Genomic DNA, 27,431 nt, shown 5'->3' with positions numbered 1-27,431 from the left:
TTTCAACTAAATTTCAAGTACTACAAAAGAATCTTAAAGGCTTCAACACTGTACAAAGACCGTGCTAAATTAAAAAATTCAATTATTGGTTTGTTGCTGCAGGCACTGAGTTGGGGAAAGGACATGGTCGCCATGTCTGGCAGTGGCCCAGGATATATGCAGACCATCATTATTACACCATACGTGCATAACATGATTTATCATTTCCCACAAATGATGAAAAAGCATGGCGGTCTGAGGAAGTTTAGTGGACAAGGTATTTTTATCAATTTATATGAGCAAGTGCATGGAACACTAGACTACGAGTAGTCCCCCATTTTTCCTCAGGGATAGTAGAGCGAGCGAAACGTGAGCGCGCGTGAAAATCACCCCACGGCGGCACCCGCCGCGTGTCGCCTTTTCTCGCGTGGGGTGATTTTCACGCACGCTCGCGTTTCGCTCGCTCTTCTACCCCTGAGGAAAAATGGGAGACTACTCGTAGTCTAATGGAACACGGAAAATTGAATCACCTGCTTTTCAATGATATACGATACAAACGAATACATATTTCTCAAAGTTTTGGTTCTCAAAACTCTGATTATTCAAACAGAAACTTTCTCCCCACAATATAATACAAATGCCCTTTTGGTGAATTTTCATCCTTTGATTTATTTTGAGGTGTAGAGACGAGAAATGATGACCTGCGTCGGTATTTTCACCGAAAGAGCAATCGCTGGGATGCAGTCACCAACCTTCTCCTCGCTGAAAAACGCCAGAAAAAACTACGTGGACAAGAATGGGTGAAACGGGGGTATGAAAAAAAGGGAAGAAGCGAAGCAAGAGAGAAGAATTTGAACAGCACCACCAGTTCAAGTTAACACGGAACCCCTAACCATTTGACGATAGCGAGTTCTGAGAAAAAATGAAGATTTCAGAACTTCTTGCTCTCCAAACTCCAAAGACGGGAAGGGTATTTAACACAAAACAAGAAAGTACTCTTATCTCGGAGAAACTAGTACACCTTACTCTTACTAGTAAGTTAAACATAGCGAGAACAAAATTCTCAAATCTGATTGGCTATCAAATGTCCTGTTTTCAGTAAGAATAGGACAGAATGAAATCGTTATTAAAGGGGCAGGTGTCACTTGAACGACGCACACGTCCCAGCATGTACTAAGGATAGATTAGACTTGACTGAAAATTAATAGGTTAATTAAGTAACTATTTTAAATAATTGTTATTTAAGGGGTGGGTGCTAGTTCAAATAGTCCATCGCAGTGTTACTACCCCCTCCCCCCACCACCTATTCCAGGAATATGTCACCAGTACCTATTTATTCACCTGGGCGAAGAGAGGCAATGCAAGGCAACTACAATGATTATAATTATATTAATAATTTATTACAGTGTGTTTCGAAATAGTTGCTCCCCTAAGTACATTAATTTGATTGTAATTAGAATAATATTAATGACAATGTACGTGAGCTCTAGCTTTAAGAAAGTATATTATAGATACTCTATCTAAAAATATTAAGATAATGTCAATCAAGACGCATGTACTAAGGATAGATTAGACTTGATTGAAAATTAATAGGTTAATTAAGTAACTATTTTAAATAATTGTTATTTAATGAGTGGGCGTCACTTGCACGAGCTACATACGTCCCTGCATGCACTAGGTATAGCGCCCTTAAAAATTATTACAGACAAGGTATTAAGCTACTCTCTTGCATCTATAGAGAACTTCCTAATTTCACGCGCCCGCTCTATAAGGAACTTGTGGACACAGCAAAAAAATTTGGGTTTGTTTTCTAAGGTCAGATATGGTCAGACTTTCGGATTCTACTCCAGAAACATTTAACGGATGAAATGAACCTGAATTAGATCGATGAAGTTTGAAACAGTTTGAAATCACTGTGTAAGAGACGTTTTTGGTTCGTTGTCTTCCAAAAATTTTGCTGCCATAGCAACATGACGACTTCTCCTCTCCGGTAGGTCCTTTGTGAGGGTACAGCAGGACACGCCAGACTATTTACTACGCTACTACGGTCTGAGTGTAAAGAATATTGATTTTCTTTTTGTATAGTAATAAGTCGTCATACAGTGTACTACGCTACTACGCTACTACGGCCTACTTGTAATTAATATTTACTTCGGTTTATATGGTAAGACTTGTGATACCTTGTACTACGCTACTACGCTACTACGGCCTAGTTGTAAAGAATATCTTGACTTCTGTTTTTTGTGGTAATAGTGGTCATACAGTTTACTGCGCTACTACGCTAGTACGGCCTCCTTGTACTTAAGATTTACTTCGGTTTATATAGTAAGACTTGTGATACCGTGGACTACTCTACTATGCTACTACGCTACTACGGCCTGGTTGTAAAGAATATTGACTTGTGTTTTTTTTTTACGGTAATAGTCGTCATACAGTGTACTACGCTACTACGCTAGTACAGCCTCCTTGTACATAAGATTTACTTCGGTTTATGTAGTAAGACTTGATACCGTGTACTACGCTACTACAGCCTACCAATAAAGAATACTGACTTTCTTTTTTGTATTGTAGGACTTGTCATACAGTGTACAACGCTATTACGCTAGTACGGTCTACTTGTACTTAAGATTTACTTCGGTTTATAAAGTAAGACTTGTGATACCTTGCACTACGCTACTACGCTACTGCGGCCTACTTGTACTGAAGATTTACTTCGGTTTATGATGTAGTAAGACTCGTCATACAGTGCACTACACTACCACGGCCTAGTTGTACTTAAGATTTACTCAGGAACTAGATGTTAGTGAAAAGCTATTATAACTGTTTTCTTTTAGTAACAAAACTTTCTTTGTTTTTGGACAATAATTGCACAACAACAGTATATGTTGAGGAAAAGGTCTTACAAGAAAGAATAGATAAAAAGGCTACTTACTAAGTTTACTGTAATGAGAAGTATAAAAGACACAGCAAACAGTCGTTGCAAATGCATATCATTTCACGCAATAGTTTGTCACGTACTGCAAAGACAGATTACGCATAAAACTACGCCACTACGCGTAGTACGGATATTTTTGTCAAATTTTTGCTCATATTTCTCGCCAGGTATTGTTTTGGCAATGCACCGCGAGGTGACCTGAAGCCAAAGTAATCTCGAAATTTTTTCCCATCTGACAACCATTCAGATGCCTCCCTCTTAGGTTGTGACTTACAAAAAATGATTTTCTTTTTGCAGGCTATGGTAACATTGTCCCAATAACAGTTCAAGGGCGTCTGTTTTGCGTGCTATACGCACTTATCGGAATCCCTGGAACGTGCTTGACTGGTAAATCCATCGGACATAAAATAACGGAGCTATTTACAAAATTAATTACAAACAGATTACTTTATTTGAGAAAGGCGTTTTGAAAAGATCAAATCTCACTCAAAAAGTGAAGCTTAAAGTTACGTTGACAGCGATTGTGGTAACTGTGGTTTGTCTATTACCATTAATGGCTGTCTTGCATGGCTTACGTGAGACACAAGGAATGGTCATATATCAAGTGTTTTCAATTTACTTTCACTACTTTGAGTACAATTGGTTTGTGTGATTACTTGCCGCAATTCAAGAACAACGCTGATTACTCATTTGTTCTTCTGGCGTTTGCTTGAGCAGTAAAGAGATAGTGCTGCGCGCGAAGAACGCAAAGAAGAGTTCAGAAGAAAAATCAAGTAACAACAATGAACAATTACCCTATAAAGGGAACGAAATAATGACGGAACTTTATACCAACAGGACGATGTGCCAATTTCAGGTTCTGGAAGAAACAGTTTTGTGGAAGAAACAACTATGAAAAGCAAACAGCGTGAAAGCTCAATAAGCCTTGGAATATTTACTTGCTAAATAAAATAGGATTGGTTACTGAGTTCTCTGCTCTCTCACACGCTTATCTCGCGCGTTATCCTTCTTATGGGCCTGTAATGCAGGCTAGATACAAGCTAGAAATGGGTGGGGTGGGGAAACACTTTCTTATTGATTTTAAGCCTGTTAAATGTGTGCGGTATTAGAGGGAGTAGGTTTTGAGCCTATGTGGTTCTAGGGTGTAGCTTGATTTATTGATGGTGTTTTGAAGTAGGTTATTAAACGGTTTGGTCTGAAGTTGGGTAGTAATTTTAGAAAACGCCCCTTTTACGTTTTTATTTATTTTTTCTTGAGAAATCCGTATAACTGAAGCCATTGTAAGGGTAATGTTGATGCAAACCCACAGCTGCTTTTGGAAACTTGGAACATGTATGACTGCCCACCGTTGTGTGGACTGAAATAGATAGGGTATCAAAGATTGGTTCCCAACAAAAATAGGGTGGGAAAAAAAAGACAGAACTTTTAAGCAAAATAAGGTAAGCGAGGCTACAAACATACCGCTCAGCCCCGCCACTTAATCTACGTAACTGCATAAATAAACAAATAATGTACATCAAGTCGGACCAAGAGAGAATGATCATTCTCTCTTGGTCGGACACTAGCCAAAGAATAGGGAAGACGAAAAATTTTCACAAGCGGAGGAGAGGGGGGTTGGGGAGAGCTGCTAATGACTTGAAGTGGAAAGGCTAAGGAGAAACTCCTCTTAGTAAGTCTTTATTTTTCCTAAAAAAGTGATGGGGGCGAGGGGGATGTGGCTAAAGACTTTTTTTTAGCCTCCCGGCTCCGCGGTCCCTGACGAAGCCCACAAAGCAGGAGGTTAACGAGCTTTTTGCAGCATTAAGCATACTCCACCCTGGATGGGATGCTAGTTCAAATAGTCCATCGCAGTGTTACTGCCCCCTCCCCCCACTACCTATTGCAGCAATATGTCACCAGTACCTATTTACTCACCTGGGCGAAGAGAGGCACAAGTACAATAATTATAATATTAATAATTTATTACAGTATATTTCGAAATAGTTGCTGCCCTAAGTACATTAAATTGATTATAATTCAAATAATATTGATAAAAATGTACATAGGCTCTAACTTTAAGAAAGTATATGGGTAGAATGGGTAGACTATAGGGTGCATAAAAGGTGTGTTATTGGAGATGTGTCATTGATTGAATTTATCGGAAGATATCCATACTGCCAATATCGGATATTCAGTAGGGAGGGGTATTATGGGGAGGGAGAACGCTTATTTAAATGGAGTGCTTTTAAATCGCTCAAATACTTGGTTTTAAAAAAACTTAGCCCATAAACAAATGAATGACTCGCAAAGATCCCAAAGTGAAGTACAATTATTAGTTCTGGTGGAATAGGTAGAAGTTCCCCAGTGTATTGGTGCTATTCTTACACAATGCAACATTTGTTACGAGTTTGATTAAGTTCTCTTTGTTTCCTTTTAACGAATCCTAACTCGTTGAAAGTTCTTTTCACAGCAGCATGCTGCTCGCCATACAAGGTTTTATAAATGTTCAGAGCCTTTTCATAGCATTCTTCAGAAACAGGGTACTGTTTAACGCTACAATAGATATTGCCAAGGTCGAGATAACTGTTCGCTACAGAGGAATGCTCCTCTCCGTAAATAATTTTTTAACGGCAAGAGACTTCTCATAGTATTCTTTAGCCTGCTTGTACTGAACAAGGTCACTGTAAACAAGTCTCAGGTTGTTGTAACTTCTCGCTACGTCACCATGGTGTTCACCATAAATCTCTTTTTTAATGGCAAGAGACTTCTCATGGTATTCTTTAGCCTGATTGTACTGACCGAGCTTCCTGTAAACAATTCCCAGGTTGTTGTAACTTCTCGCTACGTCACCATGGTGTTCACCATAAATCTCTTTGTTAATGGAAAGAGACTGCTCATGATATTCTTTAGCCTGATTGTACTGACCAAGGGCACTGTAAACATTTCCCAGGTTGTTGTAACTTTGCGCTACGTCACCATGGTGTTCACCATAAATCTCTTTTCTAATGGCAGGAGACTTCTCATGGTATTCTTGAGCCTGATTGAACTGACCAAGGACACTGTAAACAAGTCCCAGGTTGTTGTAACTTTTCGCTACGTCACCATGGTGTTCACCATAAATCTCTTTTCTAATGGCAAGAGACTTCTCATAGTATTCTTTAGCCTGATTGTACTGACCAAGGGCACTGTAAACATTTCCCAGGTTGTTGTAACTCTGCGCTACGTCACCATGGTGTTCACCATAAATCTCTTTTCTAATGGCAAGATTCTTCTCATGGTATTCTTTAGGCTGATTGTACTGACCAAGGTCCTCGGAAACAAGGCCTTGCACTCGAAAATAATTCGCCTTTTCCAGCTTATCTCTTAGCTCGTCATCAAGATAATTTTCAAAATCAGAGCATGATGTACAAAAGAGGTGAGCGTCCGATATATTACTCAAGTCGAGACTGACTTCAGCAGTCGAGGAAAGCCAGGATACTAAATTTCTAGGAGCTATGGAGGGGAATAATTCATTATTTGTTAACTCTCTGCTAGTAAAATTGGTCTTGAAATGTTGATATAACTCTTTGCAATGACTGGTAGTTAGCCTTAACTTTATGCACGCACTCTCACTTGTAAGTAGTAGCTTCTTGTTGTCTTCAATTAATGAACTGAAAATCTTAACAGCAACAGAAAAGTACTCAGCTTTATGTGTGCGGTTCAGGAGTGATGTTACAGTGGACTTAAGCACTTCATGAACAACGTTATGTACTCTTAAGTAAGTGGGTGTGCCGTCAACATCATACAAGCAAGTTATCATGGTGGATTCCAGAATTTTAGCTCTGATAAATTCTTCTTTTTCTTGTTTGTTACGAAATTTAACAAAGTCAACTGCAGCCTCAATAGGTAGAGAATCAGATGTGCAAAGCGAAAACAAACAAAATACTTCACAAAGAACTTTGTCGCTTTCCAAAGCTCGAGTTATTGCCATTCTGATTGCAGTAGCCGTTGTTTTGGGGTATGCTCTGTTTTTTTTCGCGAAAAGCTCTTCTCTGGCTTCGCGTTCCTCGCTATTCAATGTTTCCAGGTATTTTGTCCAACCGTAATTAGGGGTACCATAGTTGACAATAGTTTGCACGTAGACTGCAGCAGCTGCCAAGGCAAGTGGCTGATACTCGAGGACTTCAGCAACCTCCTCAGCTTGTTGTTGATTCGAAATTTGGGACACTTCTCTTAAAAGGTCTACTGCATCATCTGGGTGCATTCCTTTACTGAGAGACTCATGGTAAGTATGAGGGGAATTGAAGGGTATTGACTGAGTATCTTGAGTAGTTACTAGCATCTGACCATGACCCCACTCTTCACTGGCGGTTGGAGGCAGATAACTGCGAACCACGGATACGTCAACAACATTATCCACAATAATCAGCCAGCAAGAAAATTGTTTCACCTTTGGAGAAATAAAACTCTTCAAATGTTGAATTTTTTCACCTGAGTCTACCTTCGTGGAGGTTGCTAGGTTGGTCAGAGCGTATTCCGTAACTCTCAGTTGTTTAGCTAGATTAAAATAAGAGTCGGCAAGTGTGTCAAGGGTTTCTGCATTCAGAGTAGAAACAAATGTTAGACCTTCGTCTTCTCGCAAGCTTTTGTAATAGACTTCCTGTCCCACTTGACGAGCGAATTGACTTTTGCCACAGCCCGGAATTCCTGATATATAAATGGTGCTGATGGCCCCTTTGCTTTCACTATAAAGTTCCTCCAGCTTGTTCTTGATTCTTGTGACATCGTTGGAACGTCTGATGATTTGGTGCGATGGCCTGAATGTAAGACTACAGAAAGACTCAACTTTGGTATGGATTTCCTGAGTAAGGGTTTCTACTTCTTCCTGCTTGGTCTGTAATTCGGAGTTTAGATTTTTAACTTCTTCATTTTTCGCTTTTAAATCAGCTTTAAGTCCATCAGCCTTTAGCTTTAAGCTTTTTACTTCTGCCGTGGGAAAGCTGCTCTGGTTTTTAACATCCTCGATTTCATCAGTTGAGAGTTTCAAAGATGTAAATGCAGCTATCACTCTTGCTACATAATTTTTGAACTCAGCATCAGTAAGTTCAACCTCGTTTATGTGGGCGATGTCGTTTCGCACCTGTCGAAGATCGTCGATCTCTTTTCTGATTGTCGAACTCAGAGTGGTGCCAATACTATCCGAGAACAATATCGCAAAAAGTACACAACTGCAGTCCCACTCTGCTGTGTTTCCCTTTTGTATTGTCGCAAAATATCGAGCATTTTTTTTGCGACTTTTCCCTGTTTCGTTGTTGTAGAGATCGTGGCCATTTTGTGGAATGTCTTTCCATTCTCCAAATGGGGTTGTCATGTAAAGGAAATTCCACTCTTGTTTGAAGACTTTCCGAAGCCCTTCGGGCACCAAGTTGAAGGCGATATAACATATTCTGAAATAGTTTAACTGTTGTGGAGTATATTCCATTTTGAATTAGGATCTAGTAAGAAGATCAGCGAAAGAAAAAAATCAGACTAAAAATCGCTACCCACCCCAAAGAAATCCTACATCGAAGGCCCCCATCCCCCACCCCCTTACAAATTGACTGATTATCGCCCTCGTTAAGCATGAAACAAAAGGGTAGAGCAAAATACAGCCAACAAAAATTTACTTGCTCCGTGAAACGTTTTAGAACATTCTCCCGGCTTTTGATATATAGCATCAATGCATCTGTAGCAGTTTTTACAAAGGCGTTAAGACGGTTTAACTCTGTCTCAAAAAACCTCTTTAACATGACTGTATTGCTACTATAATAAGTAGAAAAAACTGCTTTTTTAGTAAAATGTGGTCCCCGCAAAGCAGACAGGACTTTATTAATACTTCAGTTGGGAGCATATACTTTCCTAGAAAAGGACGATTCAAGGAAATTAGTGGATCTTATATTTGCGACCAAAGTCCTTAAATACTTAAACCCAGAGGGAGAAAAGCAGAAAACCAAAACAAAGCTGGAGCAGGTGAGTTGTTCGCAAGTTTGACTAACGCGAAACTCGCGCAGAATATTGACGAAAGACGTGACGATTTTCAGTTGCTTGCGAATCGCGTGACGACTTTCGCGTATGCAAAATAGAAAATTGAACGGTTGTCGGCGGCAGGGCAGAGGCTACTTTTTAGTCACACTCAGGAAAAAGCCTGGCGAACAAATTTGCCTCGCACTCCGAATTTTGTAGGGTAAACACTATTAAGAACTTCAGTTGACATGAGTAGAGTCTACGAAGGAGGACGGACACTTCAGTAGTAACTGAAGAAATTGAAATAAGGAGAGTCAATTTAATTTAGTAGGAAAAGAAGTGAGAAAATACACGAATCGCGAATCTCAGACGTCGCGCGGGATTGTGGGTAAGTACAAAGTTCAATCGGGCATCACTACAGATTTTGTATGTACATGTGTATGCTATCGTTATCGAACGTAAGCGACACTAAAACAAGTTTGTAATCTCAGCAAGCTAGGAGGAGAGGAATTTTTCATTGGAAACTCCGCCTCGTTGTGTTTGGAAATTTTTTATGTTCCCGTTCCGTCCGCTCCTGTTTGAAAATAAGTTTACCCAAAAAAGATGGCCGCCGTTGAGCAACTTTCTTTCGATGAAATCAACACATGGAGAATGGATGCATTGAAACACTTTCTTAAGAAACGAGGTCTTAAGCTCTCTGGAAGGAAAGAAGAGTTGGTTGCCCGCGTTTTCGCTGCTGCAGAACAAAACATTCCTGTTTGTTTGAATGCTGCCTCCCGGGTTACTCAGACGCAACGTGAAAGAGAGAGTCTTCTCAAAACTCCTGAAGGCGTTTTACCGGATCCTAGTGAACTTCATAATGGATGGATAGGTGAACTTAACGGGATGACCAAGTGGCCACCTATACTTCTCAGTGATATTACTTTGTACATAATGAAGGATCATCCAGGGAACGATATTTCCCTTCAAAAACGTCTTCTGAATGAGTACAAAGAGGGAAAAGCCTATCGCTTATATTCTGCTGGATGGTTAAAACAAATTTATATACATCCCGTTGATATAAATAACTGTAACAACTGTTTCTTGAAGGCAGAATGCACCCCCTACTATGAAAATAAATGATGTACCACACATAGTGTGGATATGTGCGAAGAAAGAGTCAGGAGAGATTCACAGTGCCTTTTGTACCTGTACAGCAGGGTAAGCGATTTCCTTTAAAGTAAGTGATTTTAGTAACATATAGCTACAAGTATGTCCCTCACAAAAATTCCTATATAGCTATATAGCTCTACTGGAAAAAAGAAATAAATTATCCTAGTAGTTCTGCATTAGAATAAGGAATCAGAGTACTTAAGAAGACACTCGAAACCACAATATACACTGTAATCCTTTCTGTAGGTTGGGTGGTTCTTGTGTCCACATTACTGCCATGTTCTTTCGCATTGAAGCAGCTGTAAGAGGTGGATTCACAAACTTAGTAGTGGCATGCACTTCAAAGGCCTGCACATGGAATGTTCCCTCCCAAAAAACTGTTATTGAGCCTGTTCGTGCCAAAGATATAAATTTCATAGCAGCTAAATTCAACAAAGGTGTGAACGCTGTATGTTAGCTAATATAGGTATAGTTCTTATTTGCATATTGTTAGACTCTCATCATCATCATCATTATCAACAGATGCTCTCATGGACAGGGTTATCAACATGTTCTTAACCCTAATAATGATGGCTCATAGTAGTCAGATGTAATGTAGGTAATCCGTGATTGAAAAAGAATAAAAATAGAACACTGCACTTCTTTTACACATGCCGGTGTAAGCAACTGCTGACGTCTGTAAAGAATCAGCTCGCTAATGACCTTTGCAAACTGAAACTATAGAAGAGCCACAATCAAAATATTATACAGAAACAAGCATCAATGGTTCCTGGATATCCCTGGCCATTTTTTTAAAAAAAAAAAAACCGACCGATTCTTTGTTAGCTGAAAATTTATTCTGTGTAGACAACAAGTGATCCTGTGGTTGTCTTTTTAATACAGGTTTCACTATATTGCTGGTCTTATGTAACATATAAAAATTTTAACTCTTGGGGGAAATAGAAATATTTAAGACTGTATGATGAAATTGTACTTTTCAGGGATTTTTGTTTATTTAAGACAATCTGTTGTCTAAGCAGGATTTAATAACTTATAGGGTGCGTGCATGCCACATCCTTTAAAGGCTCTTTTAATATGTATGTGAATTTCTTTCACAGAGGCATCAAGGCTAGCAGTGTCTGCAAAGTGAAAGTTGTTTGTTCCATTGAAGGAAAAGGATATCGACACCCAAGGGAATAATCGCAAGCATATGTTTGAAGAACTTAAGAGGACACTACCAAATGGTTGTTTTACTTCATTTTATGAAAGGGACTATGAAACAGATGTCTCATCTGAGGTTCCTGTTGTGTCTAATGCAAATTTACTTACCAAATTAGCTACAACTTGCAAAAGTGTGGAAGAATTTTTGTCTCAAATGCCTGTACTTACAGATGTGCAAATTCAGCAGATAGAAACCGAAACACGGGGATAGGTAGACAATGCAATGTGGGCTAATCAGCGCAAAGGCAGAATCACAGCATCAAATTTTTACTATGTTTTTACCAGAGTTAATACCATCAAGGCTAACCCTTCAATAACCATAATGTAAGAAAAATCATGGGTTATGATGCAAGTAAAGCACATAACATTCCTGCTTTAAATCATGGTAAAGAATATGAGCCCATTGCAAAAGAAAAGTATATATCTTTAATGAAGTGCAATCACAAGGAATTCACATTCTCAGAAAGTGGGCTATTTGTTGATCCATCAAGACCTTACTTGGGGGCATCTACAGATTTACTAGTCCATTGCAGTTGTTGTGGAATGGGATTATCAGAAATGAAAAGTCCTTTTTCAATTGTTAATGAGATACCGTCTGCAAAAAAAATCTCCCCTACCTTGTGGAACATGACAATGTCACAATGCTTAGAAAAGAGCATGCATATTATGCTCAAATACAAGGGCAACTAGCTTTGGCCAGGAGAACGTACTGTGATTTTTTCGTTTTCACCTGTGTTGGTTACTTTATGCAACGAATTTATTTTGATGAGAGTTATTGGCATAAGTTAGTTAACAACTTAGAATTGTTTTTCAAGAATTATGTTGCATCAGAACTTTTGTCACACTAGTGATTTGTAGTTGTATTCATTAAATGGATGTTGTTCATTACTCACATTTGTTGCATGAGCAACCTGCATCTACAGCCATGCACCTGGGAACCTCTCAAGTGCAAAGCTTTGGGTACAAGTTGCACAATGCTGCACAGATAGTGACAATATCATCAAATTTATCCAAGAGTAAGATGGGCACTTCATGCTTCAATATTTTGAATGTTTTAAGTCGGCGAATTGCCTGCTCAACAAAAATTCTTAAATTCGCAACCTCTTTTGTTTTTGTAACATCTTCCTTTCTCATTTGTTCACTGCCCCTTTTTCCTGTTGGGATGTGTAATTGGCAATGCCTTACTAAAAGATCCTCTGCAATGGTGAACCCTTTGTCTGCCATGACTTCATCCCCATATTCAAGAATGTCATAGAAACCCGAGTTTCGAGTAATAGCAACATCTGATGCTCTACCACCCCAAGCCTCTGAAATTAAATTAAATGAGCCACATGGCATTATGGAGACCAGCAATTTCAGTGTATGATGATGTTTGTAGTCTGACCATGTTGCAGCTTTCACCTTGGGGTCCTTTGGAGTTTCAATAAACATTTCTGTACAATCTATGATGTGCCTAACACTCCTGTACTTTGCATTGTTGAACTTTTTAGGCAAGTGCTGCAAAGCAACATCTTTTGATGGATTGTAGATTAGGCACTTCAGCTCCTTTGCCAAGAATCGAACCCACGTGTTTATTACCTTGCTTACAGTTGTCTCAGATATTTGAAAGCGAACAGCTAGGTCTGCATTCAAGGACCCTAGTCTAAGTGTCATAAGTGTCAATATAAGTTCATCTTTGACAGACAATAACCTCCTAGGTCCGGACTTTTTTGGTGTGCTTGAAAAATTCCTGCGATTTTGTGAAGAATACTTTTTTGGACCTTGCCAGTATTTTATTTTTGGAGCTTTTTTCTCAAGCAGTTTGAATAAGACTTCAAAGGCTGTCTTATTTGGCAATCCAAGGAAAGTCTTAATTTCTTTGTCAGTATTTAAAAGTTTGGCACTAAACGCTGGTGGCTGCTTGTTTACAAATTTCTTTCTCCAAAATGCAACTTCCCTCCTTTCTTTTTCCACCAGCTTTTTTAAGAAATGTATTTCATTTTCTTTAGCAGATATTATGTTTACATTCTTGTCATTCCTGTGGCAGTTGTTTTCAGATTTCATAGTGTTATCATTACAAATACAATTATTATTAGCCTGTGTATTAACATCAGTTTGACTAGAGTTGTTGCCAGTTCCACTATTGTGATGTACTGGTATATCAATCTTGTCTGAATTTTGAGGATGTGGAGGGGCTGATGGCTCATCATAGGACAATGCAGGAGACTCCGAAGTACTCTTTTAATGACATGCCTTTTTAGTTAAAGGTGTTGTTTCCCTAACTAATGGCCTCTTTCTTCCTTTTTTACTGTTTGCAACAGATGTATATCCTAAATTTATTGTAGGGTAAGGATTTTGAATTGTGGGTCTTCCCTCTGGGAAGTGAATACTGCATATTCTTGAATCACTTGTAGGTTGCCATTTTCGCCCCTTTTCATCCTTTCTGTTTACCAGTTTAATCCATTGCTGTCTTCTCTCACTATCGTGTAACTGGGTTGGAAAGGGAAACAAAGTGAAAGGAGGGGCACAGTCACATTGGAGTAGTATAGGGCGCACCGGTTACTCCGGTTTTTTGAGCAGGAATCTCATTAGCGTGAGAAGGAATAAATTAACGCCGATGACGTCATAGGCTATTGTCCTCATCTCATGAATAAAATGCGGTGGATTTAATTAAGTATACTGGTTTGACCGGTTTGTCATGTTCTATTTTTAGCCTGGTTGATATAACTGGTTTATTTTTGTTTTATGACATAACCTATTGTATTGATCTCATGAATAAAATGCGGTGGAATAAATTAGCGTCTATGACATACTGTCTGAGGAGTAAAGTCAAACTTGTCTGTAACTTAAAATCACGGAGGCGTAATGTAATTATGCAAGTCCTATTTCCTGCTGCTGTGATTGTCCTCGTTCCGGTTCACTGACTTTTGGCGGGCAAATCGTGCATATTAATGAGGGCAAAGACAAAATAGCTCTTTTTTTACACTGCAAACAATGTTTTACTTACCCCTCTCCTTTTCACAATTTTGCTATTTTCCTTCCGCAATTTTTTTATTCCCATTTTTCCCTCCTCCTCCTCCTCCTCCTCCTCCTCATTTCTATTGTTTTCCCTCCACCACCACCACCACCACCACCGCCGCCACCACATTTCTATTGTTTTCCCTCCACCACCACCACCACCACATTTCTATTGTTTTCCCTCCACCATAGAAATGTGGTGGTGGTGGTGGAGGAAAACAATAGAAATGTGGTGGTGGTGGAGGGAAAACAATAGAAATTTGGTGGCGGTAGTGGTGGTGGAGGGAAAACAATAGAAATGTGGTGGTTGTGGTTTGACTTTACTCCTCAGACAGTATGTCATAGACGCTAATTTATTCCACCGCATTTTATTCATGAGATCAATACAATAAGTTATGTCATAAAACAAAAATAAACCAGTTATATCAACCAGGCTAAAAATAGAACATGACAAACCGGTCAAACCAGTATACTTAATTAAATCCACCGCATTTTATTCATGAGATGAGGACAATAGCCTATGACGTCATCGGCGTTAATTTATTCCTGCTCACGCTAATGAGATTCCTGCTCAAAAAACCGGAGTAACCGGTGCGCCCTATACTACTCATTGGCTTCTTCCTTGGTTACACTCATAAACTGAGCAAGGAATACTCATCCACTTTTTTAACCTTGCACCACTGTTCCCACAACCAAACACTGCACAGTTTCGGTGACCTGACATATCTGAGCTCTGTGGAAAAAGAAAAAGCCTATGAAGCTAGCTCGTATTTCCCAATCAAAGCTATCAATTTTTTTCCTGCCTTATACCCCACTAGAGGAAAAGGAACTGATTTTGTGAAGCTAATTTGACAAGTTTTTAGCCGGTCTTAAGGTCGGCTAACTTTCCTGACGTTTATGTTTACAAATGTAGTAATCTGTTGACCTAGCTAGCAGAATACTAAAAAAAAAGGGTCTTACACTAAAGTCATGTCGCGATGTTTCTTTAAAACCCTAAAATAGAAACTAAACTCCATAATGGGTTAATTTTAATCCTAAGCTGTCTTTTCGGTGGAAAACTGATAGCTGTCATTGTCAAACAACAAAATCGCCAATAAACATGGCGGTAACCTGCGACTATAAGAGAACTTCGATCGCATGATGACATACCTGCAGCTTGAACTGGATCGGGCCGCAGAACAATTCCGTAGAAAAATAAGGTCAAGTAAGTTTTTCAAGCGAGAATCCAATGAAAAATTCCTCTCCTCCTAGCTTGCTGAGATTACAAACTTGTTTTAGCGTCGCTTACGTTCGATATCGATAGCATACACATGTACATACAAAATCTGTAGTGATGCCCGATTGAACTTTGTACTTACCCACAATCCCGCGCGACGTCTGAGATTCGCGATTCGTGTATAGACCTGCATTTATGTTTTGGAGAGATGTGTATTCGGTGACTAGGCTTAAGTACTGACTTTGAATGGTTAGCTTTTATTTTCTGTTTCGGAAACTCCATAGAAATACTATAAAATAAAGACGAAGGCAACACAATTTGGAAGAAAAAGGAGTGAGAAAATAGAACTATGTTTTACAGTGCTTTGTGGTCGGTGGTTAAAATTAAGGTTGATTGCACCAATTGCTCCTCTAGTGTAGACAGGTAACTGGTCTTACTACGGAGTTGTGTAATGTGACCATTGCCTTCAGGTTTTTACTTTTAAAAGACATCCTGGGTATGAGCTTGTTAGTGTTTCTAGCATCTTCGTATTCCATAATCATATCGGACACAAAATACTCTGCAGTCAGTGGTTCATAGTCTACTGTTTGGAATGAGACACCCAATACCTTTTTTGCAACAGTATTCTCCTTATCAGGCGGTAACCAGTAAAATTTGCCGCCTGAAGCAACACTGACTTCTTACCGCCTGCAATGGCCTGAAAGTTTACTAAAATTAAAGATTAAGTACTTTAAAAAATACACAAGTTGTGATCTGATCCAATTCTCACATGCCACAAGAAAATGAATAAATGTACGGAGAATTACCTTAGTATACACAGCTCTTCTTTTTATGGGCCACACATTTGGAAAGAGAACATTGAAGACATTATTGGAATCAATCGTTTTAATTTGTTGTGTAAAGGTAACAACGGCCGATTTGCGTAGTAAAGTAAGTCTTAAAATGAGGGAATAACATTTCAGAGAACTTAGCTCCTAAATTTCCCAGCAAGAGCGGGGCCATTTCCCGCACTCCACTACCCGCCAGTACCCGGAAACGTGCACCTCTGAGGCGCACATTTTTTGCCTTACCGGCTGTGAATGGTCCCTTGCCTGCTGAGCTAAAATTTAGGGAGAACACTGTGCAAGGTTATCAAGTGGGCCACACACCTGCACCCAAGTTCTAGTTGATAATCCCTCTCCCTTCAATCCCCCAGGAATATAATAATAAAAAATATAAAAGACAGCTAGCTACGGGAAAAATTTTCCACTGCATGTACAGTAGCAGCATGGACAGAATCCCAGACAAGGATTTCGGCAGCATAAAGTTAGCACATGGCTAAGATAAAAAAACTAAGGTACTTGCGGTCACAGACAATAGAAACGTCATCATTACCTGCCGATTCCTCGCGGCCCCTGTTCAAGCAAATCGAGAGTTTTTTCTGGCATGCTGACTGTATATTTCAACAGTAAATACTTTCCTCAACATACGCGCGAGTTACTAGAGTGCCTACTCGGGATTTCGCCTTCTGGGCGAAATCCCAGCGGGGGCAACTAGACTAAACTCCCAAAATCCCCCCCCCCCTCCCCCACCCCTATCCCGGAGTAGCTGTTTTCCAGAAACTACTGAGGTCACAAACACAGTCCAGCCAAAACAAATACGATTTGATTTTTTCATATTTTGAGTGGCAATTCTCGGTATGGTTTCCCTAGTGTAGACTAAAATCTTCAACCAATTGATCAGTTTCCTGGAAAATGATACCCTATTCTAGACCTAAACTCTCTGATTTATATACCCTATCCCAGAGTGAACTGCTTGAAAACCAGCGGCACATACCTATATAGCCCATATATGGCAGTACCCCCCCCCCCCGGGGATATGTACCAAATAACTGTAGATATCAATTATCCAAAGTACAAGAAAAAAATGAACAGTAAATGTAACTGGTTGCTCTTTCATACAAGGCATCCTTCTCTTTTAACAAAGTCCACTCTTACTTCATCATGATATCCGCAATTAAGGCTTCATTCATATTATTACATGCTCATCATGCGCATGTTCTCTCCTTTATGCCGTACTGTCTATTCCCTGCCAATTTTCTCAGGGCCTAATGATTCAATCACAACAGTGTCTTTTTCCTACCACTCTCCCACTGGACTGGAACCTTTTTTTGTTCTCTTTTTTACACCTTACTTTTACTACATTAGACTAACTCTATATTTGTATTTTTAAAATTCATCATTGATATTATACACAATAGTATAATTATACTGGACAATAGATCAACTTTCTTTTTGTCTTGCTTTCCATTAAAACTAGTATATGTGACGGGTAAGTGCAATCCCTGGCTGCACTTCACCCCACAGTAAGTCTTAGCCCTTGAAGACAGGTCTGGAAAAATATCCCCTTCAAGCTGTGGACATACCCTTGGTCTCACCTGATATCAGTACTCCACCCAGGTGGCCCCCATCCTGGTTCCCCTTAAGTTCCTAGTCACTAGGGGATATGAACCTCACTCCCTGGAGACTTAGTGGGACTCCTGTCCAGGGTGGGTACCCCCAGTACCACACTATCTTGCCTGGCTTCACTCCTTGTCCCCTTACCCCTAGATTTAAGCGCTTCCCTGTCACCAAAAGTTTTTGCCCATTTACTATCTTCTGTGGTATCTTTCTGTTCGGTTTACTGCATAGAACTGTATGCAAAAGCTTCAACTAATCGAACAGTTTATTAAGCTAGAGTTAATTAAGAATATTCTAACCTGCTTACTTATTATTGTGATTTGGCTAAAGTATATGACTGTCATGAATGATGGAATTTTGAGACATTAATAGACTGTGATCAATGTAATTAATATGAAAAGCAGTATACTTAAAAGATCTAAATCTTTAGCAATCAACAATGTCTAAAAACATCTCATGCTTTATCTAGAGCTTGTATCCACGAGGAAGTCATTTGCAAGGAAACAAAAAGGATCATGAGCATACTGAAATTTGTGATGCAAAAAATTCTTTTACCATGTAAAACAGAGACTAAACCCAAACATAATGCATCAACTTACCACCTCCCCCCCCCCTGCTGAGTCTCATTATCTACTCCTGGAGAAATTAAAGGAGCTACATTATAGGGTGAATATATTTGCCACTATTGGCATACCTTATTTAGTTAAGAGTATGCATGCATGGAATCCATACATGAGAAAACAAGTAAAAGCAAAATCAAAGGGGTGCAATGGTGCAGTGCAGAAAGGTTTGAAAATGCCTAAACTTACACCTGGACAGTCACGCAACCAAGCTTATATTATTTTATTTAATTTTCGGCTGCCACTGAGGCAAAGAAGGATGGAAGCTAGACTGTTAATGCATACAGTGGTAAATGGTTTGGAGCTCCCAGTCCCTGAAGAAGTAGCATGTGACTAGACAGTACCATCCACAGAGATTTAAAATCTGAGTAGCTACACTCCAAAAACATAAGCCAATAAAAGCTTGCACAGCCTATGGCAACTTGGGTGCTTGAGTCAAGAGACTCGGAGACATCATGCTGTGTGAAGCTACTTTTGTTCACTTTTATTCCAAGGAGTTACCAGAAATGGCAATATTGATTTTTTTTTTACCATTATTAATATATGTTTTGATTTTCCCATATCCACTGTGCCAGAGTGACAGATAATTCCTTTGTTGATCATCAGTGTATATTCGATAGGATTTTTATACTCTTGACACACAAAAGTTATCAACAAAATGTGTCTTTTAGAAAATAATTCTTAGGTAAAGGATCTACTAAAATAATGCACAGTAATCAATGTATTATTATTATAGTTTTGATACAGTATAACAGCGCAACAAATGAATTGAAAACTATTTAGATGTATTTAATTTTTGTATCATTCGGCCTATGCATGCAGTTTTCTTGGCTCGTAATAACATCTGTAACATATCATAGGCTTTGTTGATGCTCTTAGTGGATCACAAAAGGCAAAAAGTGAAACATTAGATTAGGATGTGATCTGAGCCTTTAAATACAGCTTTAAGAACAAAATAAATAATATGATAATGTTTTAAAATTGCAACACTACACGAAAAAAACGCTTGGGTTAATTTTGATTCTACTGAAATAAAACGAACAACACAAAGGTTACGAAGAGTATATTAATTACAGTGAGTACTTAGTGATTAGAATTTATGTTTCTCCCTTTTTCTTCCAATATTTTGTTGCGAATCATGATTCATTGTTAAAAATTTTCCGAAACAGAAAGTTCAGTATACTTCAGATCTCCTGTTGCTGTTCTGGAAGATTTTACTTCCGTTTAAGAACTGATCAGGCATGTGCAGAACAACCGGAACTGCAGGATTTCTGTGGTCGAGATTTGATGTCCCCAGAGTCTTTTTGGCATTGCCCTGCTGACCAAAAAGCCTGAAGACTCTGGGTACTAGATTGGCACTAAGTCCACAACATCTGAAGCAAGAAAAAGGAAAGGGCAGAAAAGAAAAGGGGAAAAGTGGAAGCTCGCAGCTTGTGAAAACAGGAGTTTTACAATGCATGTTGAATTGTTTTTACAATTTAATGCAAAGGCACATGACATAAAATGAAAGTTAGGGCCCCCCTGTAATAAGAGTAAATTAAATTTGAGCCCCCCTATCTTGGCATTATTTTTACTTAATATACCCCACACCCCCCAACTGGTTTTTCAGCCCCCCTCCTGATAATTATTGTACAGTCCCTACCTTGATGTCACACTTCTCCTCTCTTTTGAGAAGAGCCGCTTAATAGAGGTTTGTGTGCATGTTTAGTTTACCTTTTGTATTATGGACTATACAAATGCACCCTGTTACCAGAGCCTTAACTTCTTTCCCTTGCTGCCCACAGTGTGATAAAAATATCAAGTATCTTGACATTAATTTGACATTTCAAGACAGCTACAAGTATGTTATCATAAGTTACAGATATATTTTTTCAATATCCTTTGCAAGATTCAAAGGCCAAAAATTCCACTGATTTTACACTATTTACCTGAATCAGAAATGTAAGGGTTTTTTTAATATTTGAAGTGCCATTTTCACAAATCTATTTTTTTATTCTTTGCGAAATTGACTAGAAAAAACTTATCAATAATTTTACTCTTCATTTCATATATTTATTTTACCTTGAACCTTAATGCCTTGAAACCAAAAAATATATTAAATAATGCTCCATTTTTTTGAGGTGGATATCTACTAAAAAATGCGGAGCGACCGTTGGTAAGAGAAGTCAGGCAACAGGTTAGCTAATTGCAAGAATCAGATAATGTACAGTCACTTAGGCCAGCGTTTTTTACAGACAGAACAACATAGACAACCTGAAGTCATGCCAACCTTGTTCCCAGGTTCTCTCTCCTACCCGTCGAGGTTCCAAGGTTCTCTCCCTCCCTCAGCAGGGACACATAGAAGAAAAACCCTGGGAATGAGGTTGAGGTCATGAGCAGGGGACTGTAACAATTCATATTCCTTGCAATTCAATTTGATTTCGATTACTGCCTTTCGATTTTGACTATTTCAATTTCATTAAGTAAATGTTTCTTAATTCTTATAACATAACGCATAATGTAAACAACATGGAACCATAAACCCTCAATTTGAGAATAGAAACAGGGGCAGGAGGATTCACCGTCACTTAGTTCGTCACCATTGTTTGAGAACCTGACAAAGAGCGCATTGCACATGGTTTGCCTTATTTAGAAATTCTCAAGGGGTGGTTGAAGGACAGCATTTTTACTAGGCAACACAAAATGGCACACGAACTGCTATCTTCTTTGCTCGTCAATCAAAAACACACATTTTAAAGAGTTCTGGATTCTGATTTTACAATAAAATAACTCACTGAGAGCACCCTGGAAAAGGTGTGCAAAAATCGAACCAAAGAATCGTGAATCGAACTGAATTGTCGTTTTATAACCGTGATTAATCAAGAATTTGATTAATCCTTACCCCACTAGTCATGAGGAATCATTGAGTAGCGAGGGAGGAACCACAATAGCCTGTGTGGGAAAAAGGGAGGGGGATTGGGGAGAGAGGGTAAGGGACCATTTCCCCGCTTTTGCTCATTTCTCCCTTCCCCTTCCCTTTTTGCACCTGCCACACAGGCTAGAACCATAACATTTTTTCATCATAAACTATCTTCTTGAGTCCACCCAGATAATTTTTCTTACTTCTGGGAAATTTCAATCCAAAAAAAAAATTACCCCATGGGCACCAACCCTACCCAAAACATCTTAAAGCCTTCCCTTTATTTAGCTACCTGATTTGGATTTGAATCCCAGCAAGGAACAGCATTACAATTGGAGAAAGCAAAAAAAGTGAAGCCCAACGGTTTTCGACAATTATAATCATGATTATGATTTTGATCAATTTTGGGATTATGAAGTTCCCTTATTGATTTATTATGCAAAATACAGTGGAGTGTTGCAAAATGTATACAACGAAATGCTGTACTTAAGCTTTTTTGTATTTAATTTAGCTGAGAGCACTCAGGTTAAATGGTACAATGTCTTCGTCTCTATACTGTTTAGCCTGTAGAAAAGGAAAGTGAAAGTCAAGTTTACAAACAAACAAGGCAGGCGACCAAAAAAAGAGGATTATCAGAAGTTTTAGGGTTTACTCGATTCTTCTCTTTCATGACCTTTCACGGGTCCTTCAAGAGTATGTTGTGTCTTTGGTTTGCTACTGTTCTGACTACATCTTTCAATGGTTTATTCTCAAATTTCGCAGAAAGAAGGGAAAGTGTCATGAAATGCAGTCTGCTACACAGCCGTTTTTAGTGTCATCACGCAATGCTCCTCCCCACAAATGGCTGCTTAGAATTGAACCACATTCCTTTCCCTTTGTGTTTGTGGTCTAACGAACAAACCAATCATGTATAAGAAACTTGACAATACCTGAGGCCCAGGGTGTGAGGTAGCGAACAAGCTTCTCAATTTTTGACAACTCAATCAGTCAATCGTCGCTGAATGTGTCTGCAAGCAAAGAAAAGGTTTAATTTGCAGAAAAGTTTATTCTAAGCAGTTAAAAGAGTTCCAAGTGAAAACAATGTTTTGATAGGCCTAGAAGACTCTTACCAGGATCGGTTGGTTCTTTTTAACATGCATATGTATGATGAATTTCATGTGCAGGATGTCCTTATTGCGTTGCTACGTACTCTCAAGGGTACTGATTCAATCAAAAGCAATCTTATAAATTATTGATGAGCGATTTCCTGAAACTATACACAGCAACTTTATAGGCACATCCATGTTGTGCACCACATTTGCTCGACTTGCTAGCATGCTGTTGCTGCTTATCTTATAAATTGTGAATAGGACTACAACAACACTACTCCAGTTGATTGCTTGTTTTTACAAGACGATTTTGATTGTTCTGTCATTCACACATGGGGTATTGATAAAAGACAAGCCGTTTGCCTGTAATTGGACAAGTTACCGTACCGCAAATGTGGCATGAACACCTTCCAGAAAATGGGAGCTGAATTCTAATTGGCTAACCGTGGGAAAGGAATGTGGTTTGATTCTCACCAGCCGTTTGTGGGAAGGAGCGTTGCGTGACAACACTAAAGCAGCTGTGTAGCAGTCTAGATGAAATGCGGGTCGACTAAAATTAATAGAACTTTACTTTAACGTTGAATCAGCCGAAAATCAAATTAGATTCAATAAACTTTAACACCGGCACCATGTTAATGATTTTGGCGTTGACATTCCTTGGCAGGTTTTACAGAACATTCCTACTTGAAATCCGTCAAATGCCGTACCATGATTATAGTTTTGACATACCGTAAAATTCCGAAAATAAGCCCCTCCATGTATAAGCCCCTCCAAATATAAGCCCCCCGGGGGCTTGTACTTGGAAAATTGTCCTCAAATACAAAGTAAAACATAGCAAAAACAGTAAATTACTTCCAACTATAAGGCCAGCCCAATCGATTTTGAAACGCAAACTTCCCTCCGTAGATAAGCCCCTCCGAATATAAGCCCCACCAAAAATAAACCCCTCAAAAAGGGCCTTTGAAAAATATAAGCCCCAGGGCTTATTTTTGGAATTTTACGGTATTTTTTTTCAGCAGTGCTGAAAAATCTTAACCTTTCAGAAGTGACTCCATGAGTAGTAGAAACTCTTGGAATTGTTTTCTCAGCTTTTTCTACCAAGTGTCGTCCGCCATGGCAGAGGAAAATTGCCAAAAAGAAAGGAAAGGCCCAGTTCAAACATTGATCTTTTCATGTACCGAACTTATTACCTATTTTGGTCGACCCAAATGGTTCGAGGTTGATTCTGGAGTCGAACTTAAAGTGTAGTTGAACTCGATTATTTTCACGATGTTCAATTGTCTAAAATACTTTAATCAAGTGAAAATAAATTTTAGTAATTTGTGCTTTAGTTTCGGCACGTGAGAAGTTCGACGTTTCAACTGGGCCTAACAGTGATGATTGTAGCCGTCTTTTTTATAACTTAAAACTGTATTTTCATCAAGAAAAGATTTCTTTTGCTCAAAAGGTGTTGTCTTAGTAAACTTGAAAGTTCAAATAAAAATTAATTAATTTGTACCCTTATTCTTCTGATTGGTATTCTTCGTATAAAATAAGAAACTCTTCTTCAGTAATTTAGCCTTCTGCGAAAGAAATTACAAGCGAGTTTCGCACATGACTTCACCGTCCTCTGTTTTGTTGTCCGATCTTAAATTGAAAAATTTCGCGCCTTCTTACCGTCATGGCCCCAGGCCGCCCGTATACGCATCCAACCGTCCCAGCCTACCGTCTTAAAGTCCCTATTTTTAGTTGTCTTAAAGTTGTGTCTGCCTCTAATCTGTTTTGGTTTTAACTAAAAGACTAGTCAAAGTTTCACAGACATAAATGGCTTCATACGGTTTGAAATATTATTATGACAGTCGAGTATGCAGAACCGATCAGCAGTATACCATCCCTTCTTGAAACAGATGAAAAGAGAATATTCTCTCAAGTCAGATCTCAAGTTGAAGGAGTTGAAAATTGAGCATGAATTTAAAGATTCTACAGACGAACTTTTGGGATATCTCTTTCTTCAGGTTGCTCATTCTTCAGGAAATTCAGCATTAAAGACACTACATGTACCTATGGTAGAAACAGCCTTTAAAACAACCCTGATCCAACCAAGCTATGGTAGTCTGAGCTAGACTTCTATCTTTAACGGCTGGCAAATGGTACCTCGAACAACGTGGGTCTTGGAAAATTTTGGCAGGATCTTGAAATCTTGGAAACGTTTTCGATAAGTCTTGAAGTCTTGTTTCTGCATGGTTTGTTTTTACTTTTTTTGAGTCTTGAAACTTTTTACCGAAGAGTCCCTGGGTCAAATTTCTAACTAGGATCTCAGTGTCTTGGCGAGTCTCGCATTTTACCATTCGCCACCCCTTCTTGAGGGTCCTAATGGGGTTAACTGACAACTGGCAAATCGCGCCTAAAATTTATGTGACAACTGACATTTGCCTTGGGTTTTACTGGCAAATGGCAAAGGACCTTTACTTTCTGCAACAACCTTTTATGAGGCTTTTCAATAGCATTTTTCTACTCTTTTCGTAAAATGATGTGATGAAATGTGCGTTTATCATGGTTTATATGGCTAATTTTGGCAGCAGGACGCTTCAAAAGTGTTATATTTTGTTAATGGTTTACTGTAAATCCCATGTGTGTCATGTACCATTATATCCGTTGTAAATGACCATGCAATGATCTCAAATTTACTCTCCTCTCGAATGTGCCAGCATACACGATGGCTGCTAATGAGGGCGTTTTAAAAGCAATTGTAAGTTTTTTACCGAGGTGATTCAGATATGGTCCTTCTTGGTGGTCTTTCTTACAATCTACGTCCTTGAAGGTATAAATTTTAGCTTTTTCAAAAAAAAAAATGGTTGGACATGTTCGACTCTGGCAAGCAAAAACGTTTATGTGACTTGAGAAATTGAGGGCCACTTGAAATGCTTTCAATAGCAAAACTGATAAAAACTGTGACACCATTGCATCAGTTTTCGAATTTGATGTTTAGTTCACATTATTTGTGCTCTTTAAGCTAAATTTCGATAAAAAAAAATAAACAAATAAGTTTCATAGTTAATATTAATAATCATTTAACTGACAACCGACAAAAAGCCTAAAATTGTCGGTTGTCAGTTAACAAATGGCCAAAGTCTTAACTGACAACTGACATTTGTGTCCCCATCAAGACACTCCTTCTTTACTAAAACTGCATGCCTTTCGGTAAGCCAGGATCAAACAATTTTAAATTGAGTTAAATTGATCATGACTATACAGATCTATACAGAAATGGGTACTCACGTTTCTATTAATGCTCTGACAGGAATTGTGCTGTATTTTTTTAAACTGTTAACTGATTGCGGGCTTTCCGAATAGTAGTCTTCGCTCCACGTAAAACAGGAGAAATTGAAAGTGAAATGTGCCAACAAAGCGCTATCAAGTGTCCAGACGAAATTTATCCTGTTGATAGGTCAAAGTAGACAAAGTTTCACAGACATAAATAGCTTTATACGGGTTGAAATATGACGGTCGTGTTTGCAGAACCGATCAGCAGTATACCATCCCTTCCTGAGACAGATGAAAAGAGAATGATCGTTGAAGGAGTTGAAAATTGAGCATGAATTCAAAGATTTTGGGATACGTCATTCTTCGGGTTGCTCGTTCTTCGAGAAATTCAGCATTAAAAACACTAGCTATAATGGTAGAAACGGCCTTTAAAACAACCCTGATCCAACCAAGCTATGGCAGTCTGAGCTAAACTTCTATCTTTACTAACATTGCCTGCCTTTCGGTGCGCCAGGATCAAACAGTTTTAAAATAAGTTAAATTGATCATGACTATAGATCTTTACAGAAATGGGTACTCACGTTTCTGTTGATGCTCTGACAGGAATTGTGCTGTAAACTGTTAACTGATTGCGGGCTTTCCGAATAGTAGTCTTCGCTCCACGTAAAACAGGGGAAACTGAAAGTAAAATGTGCTAACAAAGCGCTTGAAGTGTCCAGACGAAATTTATCCTGTTGACAGGCATTTGGAAAATATATCATGACGTAACTCGCATGATGAGGGAACCTGGGGATAGGAGGTTAGGGAAACGTACTTGGGAGAAACTTGGGAGGTATATGCAAAGGTATATCGACAGCGAGGTTCAAGATGAATAAAGGTAGTTCAGATATACATGTAGTTCGAATCGAATACAGTGGCGAGTGGCTCGAACTAAAGAAAACGGAGAAAAAGAAATGGAGACTGAGATCATCTCCCCCCCTCCCTACCCCAGCTCTTCTCGTTGTTTTGCGCCTATAGGGGACTTAGGGGACGAGGTTGCAGAGGCCCTTCAATGTCTTCAATAGGCCACTTGCACTAAGAGGTCAAGTGACCAATGCTTCCTTTAAACAATGAGTTGGAATCTTGCTGATGGACGTAGAAATTATCTTACACCCGAAATTTGAGAGGAGACGCATTTAAGGGAGATATTTCGTAGGACTTTGATTTTTCAACAAAGTAGTACGAGTTGTATTGGCCGCCATGTTGAAGGGCATGCTCTTGCCCTCCAATATGGCTGCCAAAAGTACTTTTTTCTTATATCTTGTTAAACGTTTTATGGTTACGCTCAGATGGGCTGTAAACGTTACCACATCATCTTTTCAACATTTTCCTTGAAGTTTAAGTGCAAAATTTGTGTTCAGAAAGAGGTAATTCATGATTTTAAAAATTACATTTTAGTCACGTGACCAGCGACGAACTTACTCATTTTAAGAAAATGGTACGGGTTTTGAAAAACCAAATCACCATTATTTTGTTTAAGATACGACCCCCTAATCGTTTTTCGAAGGCAAAATCATATAACTTTCATTTTAATAAAAACGATGTCACATGACCTCTTAGTGCAAATGGCCTATCGATCCCGTTTCACTGTCACACAATAAATACGGCACACACAAAAAAATTGAAAACCGTCCAGTGGAAAAAACCAAGAAAATCAAGTGTTA

The 27,431-nt window shown here is 38.9% G+C and overlaps 2 protein-coding genes and 1 long non-coding RNA gene across 4 annotated transcripts; all 3 read right to left on the bottom strand.

Annotated features, from left to right (window-relative positions):
• Nucleotides 1-5,274: 5,274 nt before the first annotated feature.
• On the bottom strand, nt 5,275-8,361 carry LOC140923956 (uncharacterized). The gene is made up of 2 exons (XM_073373970.1): nt 6,134-8,361; nt 5,275-5,420 (listed from the first exon to the last, which is right to left on the bottom strand). Exons 1-2 carry the CDS (start codon nt 8,352-8,354, stop codon nt 5,275-5,277), a joined length of 2,367 nt encoding a protein of 788 aa, XP_073230071.1. The 5' UTR covers nt 8,355-8,361.
• A 3,197-nt stretch (nt 8,362-11,558) lies between these two features.
• LOC140925172 (uncharacterized) lies at nt 11,559-13,739 on the bottom strand. Its single transcript, XM_073375124.1, has one exon. The coding sequence runs from the start codon at nt 13,268-13,270 to the stop codon at nt 12,170-12,172; it is 1,101 nt and encodes a 366-aa protein (XP_073231225.1). The 5' UTR covers nt 13,271-13,739; the 3' UTR covers nt 11,559-12,169.
• Nucleotides 13,740-21,887: 8,148 nt separating this feature from the next.
• On the bottom strand, nt 21,888-26,470 carry LOC140924763 (uncharacterized). Of its 2 annotated transcripts, XR_012164334.1 has the most exons (4): nt 26,310-26,470; nt 25,744-25,902; nt 22,327-22,404; nt 21,888-21,961 (listed from the first exon to the last, which is right to left on the bottom strand). It is a non-coding gene; the product is annotated as an uncharacterized lncRNA (long non-coding RNA). The 2 variants fall into 2 exon arrangements; XR_012164335.1 differs by lacking the exon at nt 25,744-25,902.
• Between the last annotated feature and the right edge of the window lie 961 nt (nt 26,471-27,431).

Source organism: Porites lutea, chromosome 14 (genome assembly GCF_958299795.1).
Source record: "Porites lutea chromosome 14, jaPorLute2.1, whole genome shotgun sequence".
Classification (NCBI taxonomy): Eukaryota; Metazoa; Cnidaria; class Anthozoa; order Scleractinia; family Poritidae; genus Porites; species Porites lutea.
The sequence above is the reverse complement of the archived record's forward strand: the minus strand, read 5'-3'. Positions and strand labels throughout refer to the sequence as shown.

What these genes read in the sequence shown, in the direction of transcription:
- LOC140923956 (XM_073373970.1), bottom strand. Translation starts at nt 8,354, where the DNA reads ATGGAATATACTCCACAACAGTTAAACTATTTCAGAATATGTTATATC. An exon ending in CATTAGAAAAGAGATTTATG is followed by an intron (nt 5,421 to 6,133) that starts GTGAACACCATG and finishes CTGTTTCTGAAG; the next exon opens with AATGCTATGAAAAGGCTCTG.
- LOC140925172 (XM_073375124.1), bottom strand. Translation starts at nt 13,270, where the DNA reads ATGAAATCTGAAAACAACTGCCACAGGAATGACAAGAATGTAAACATA.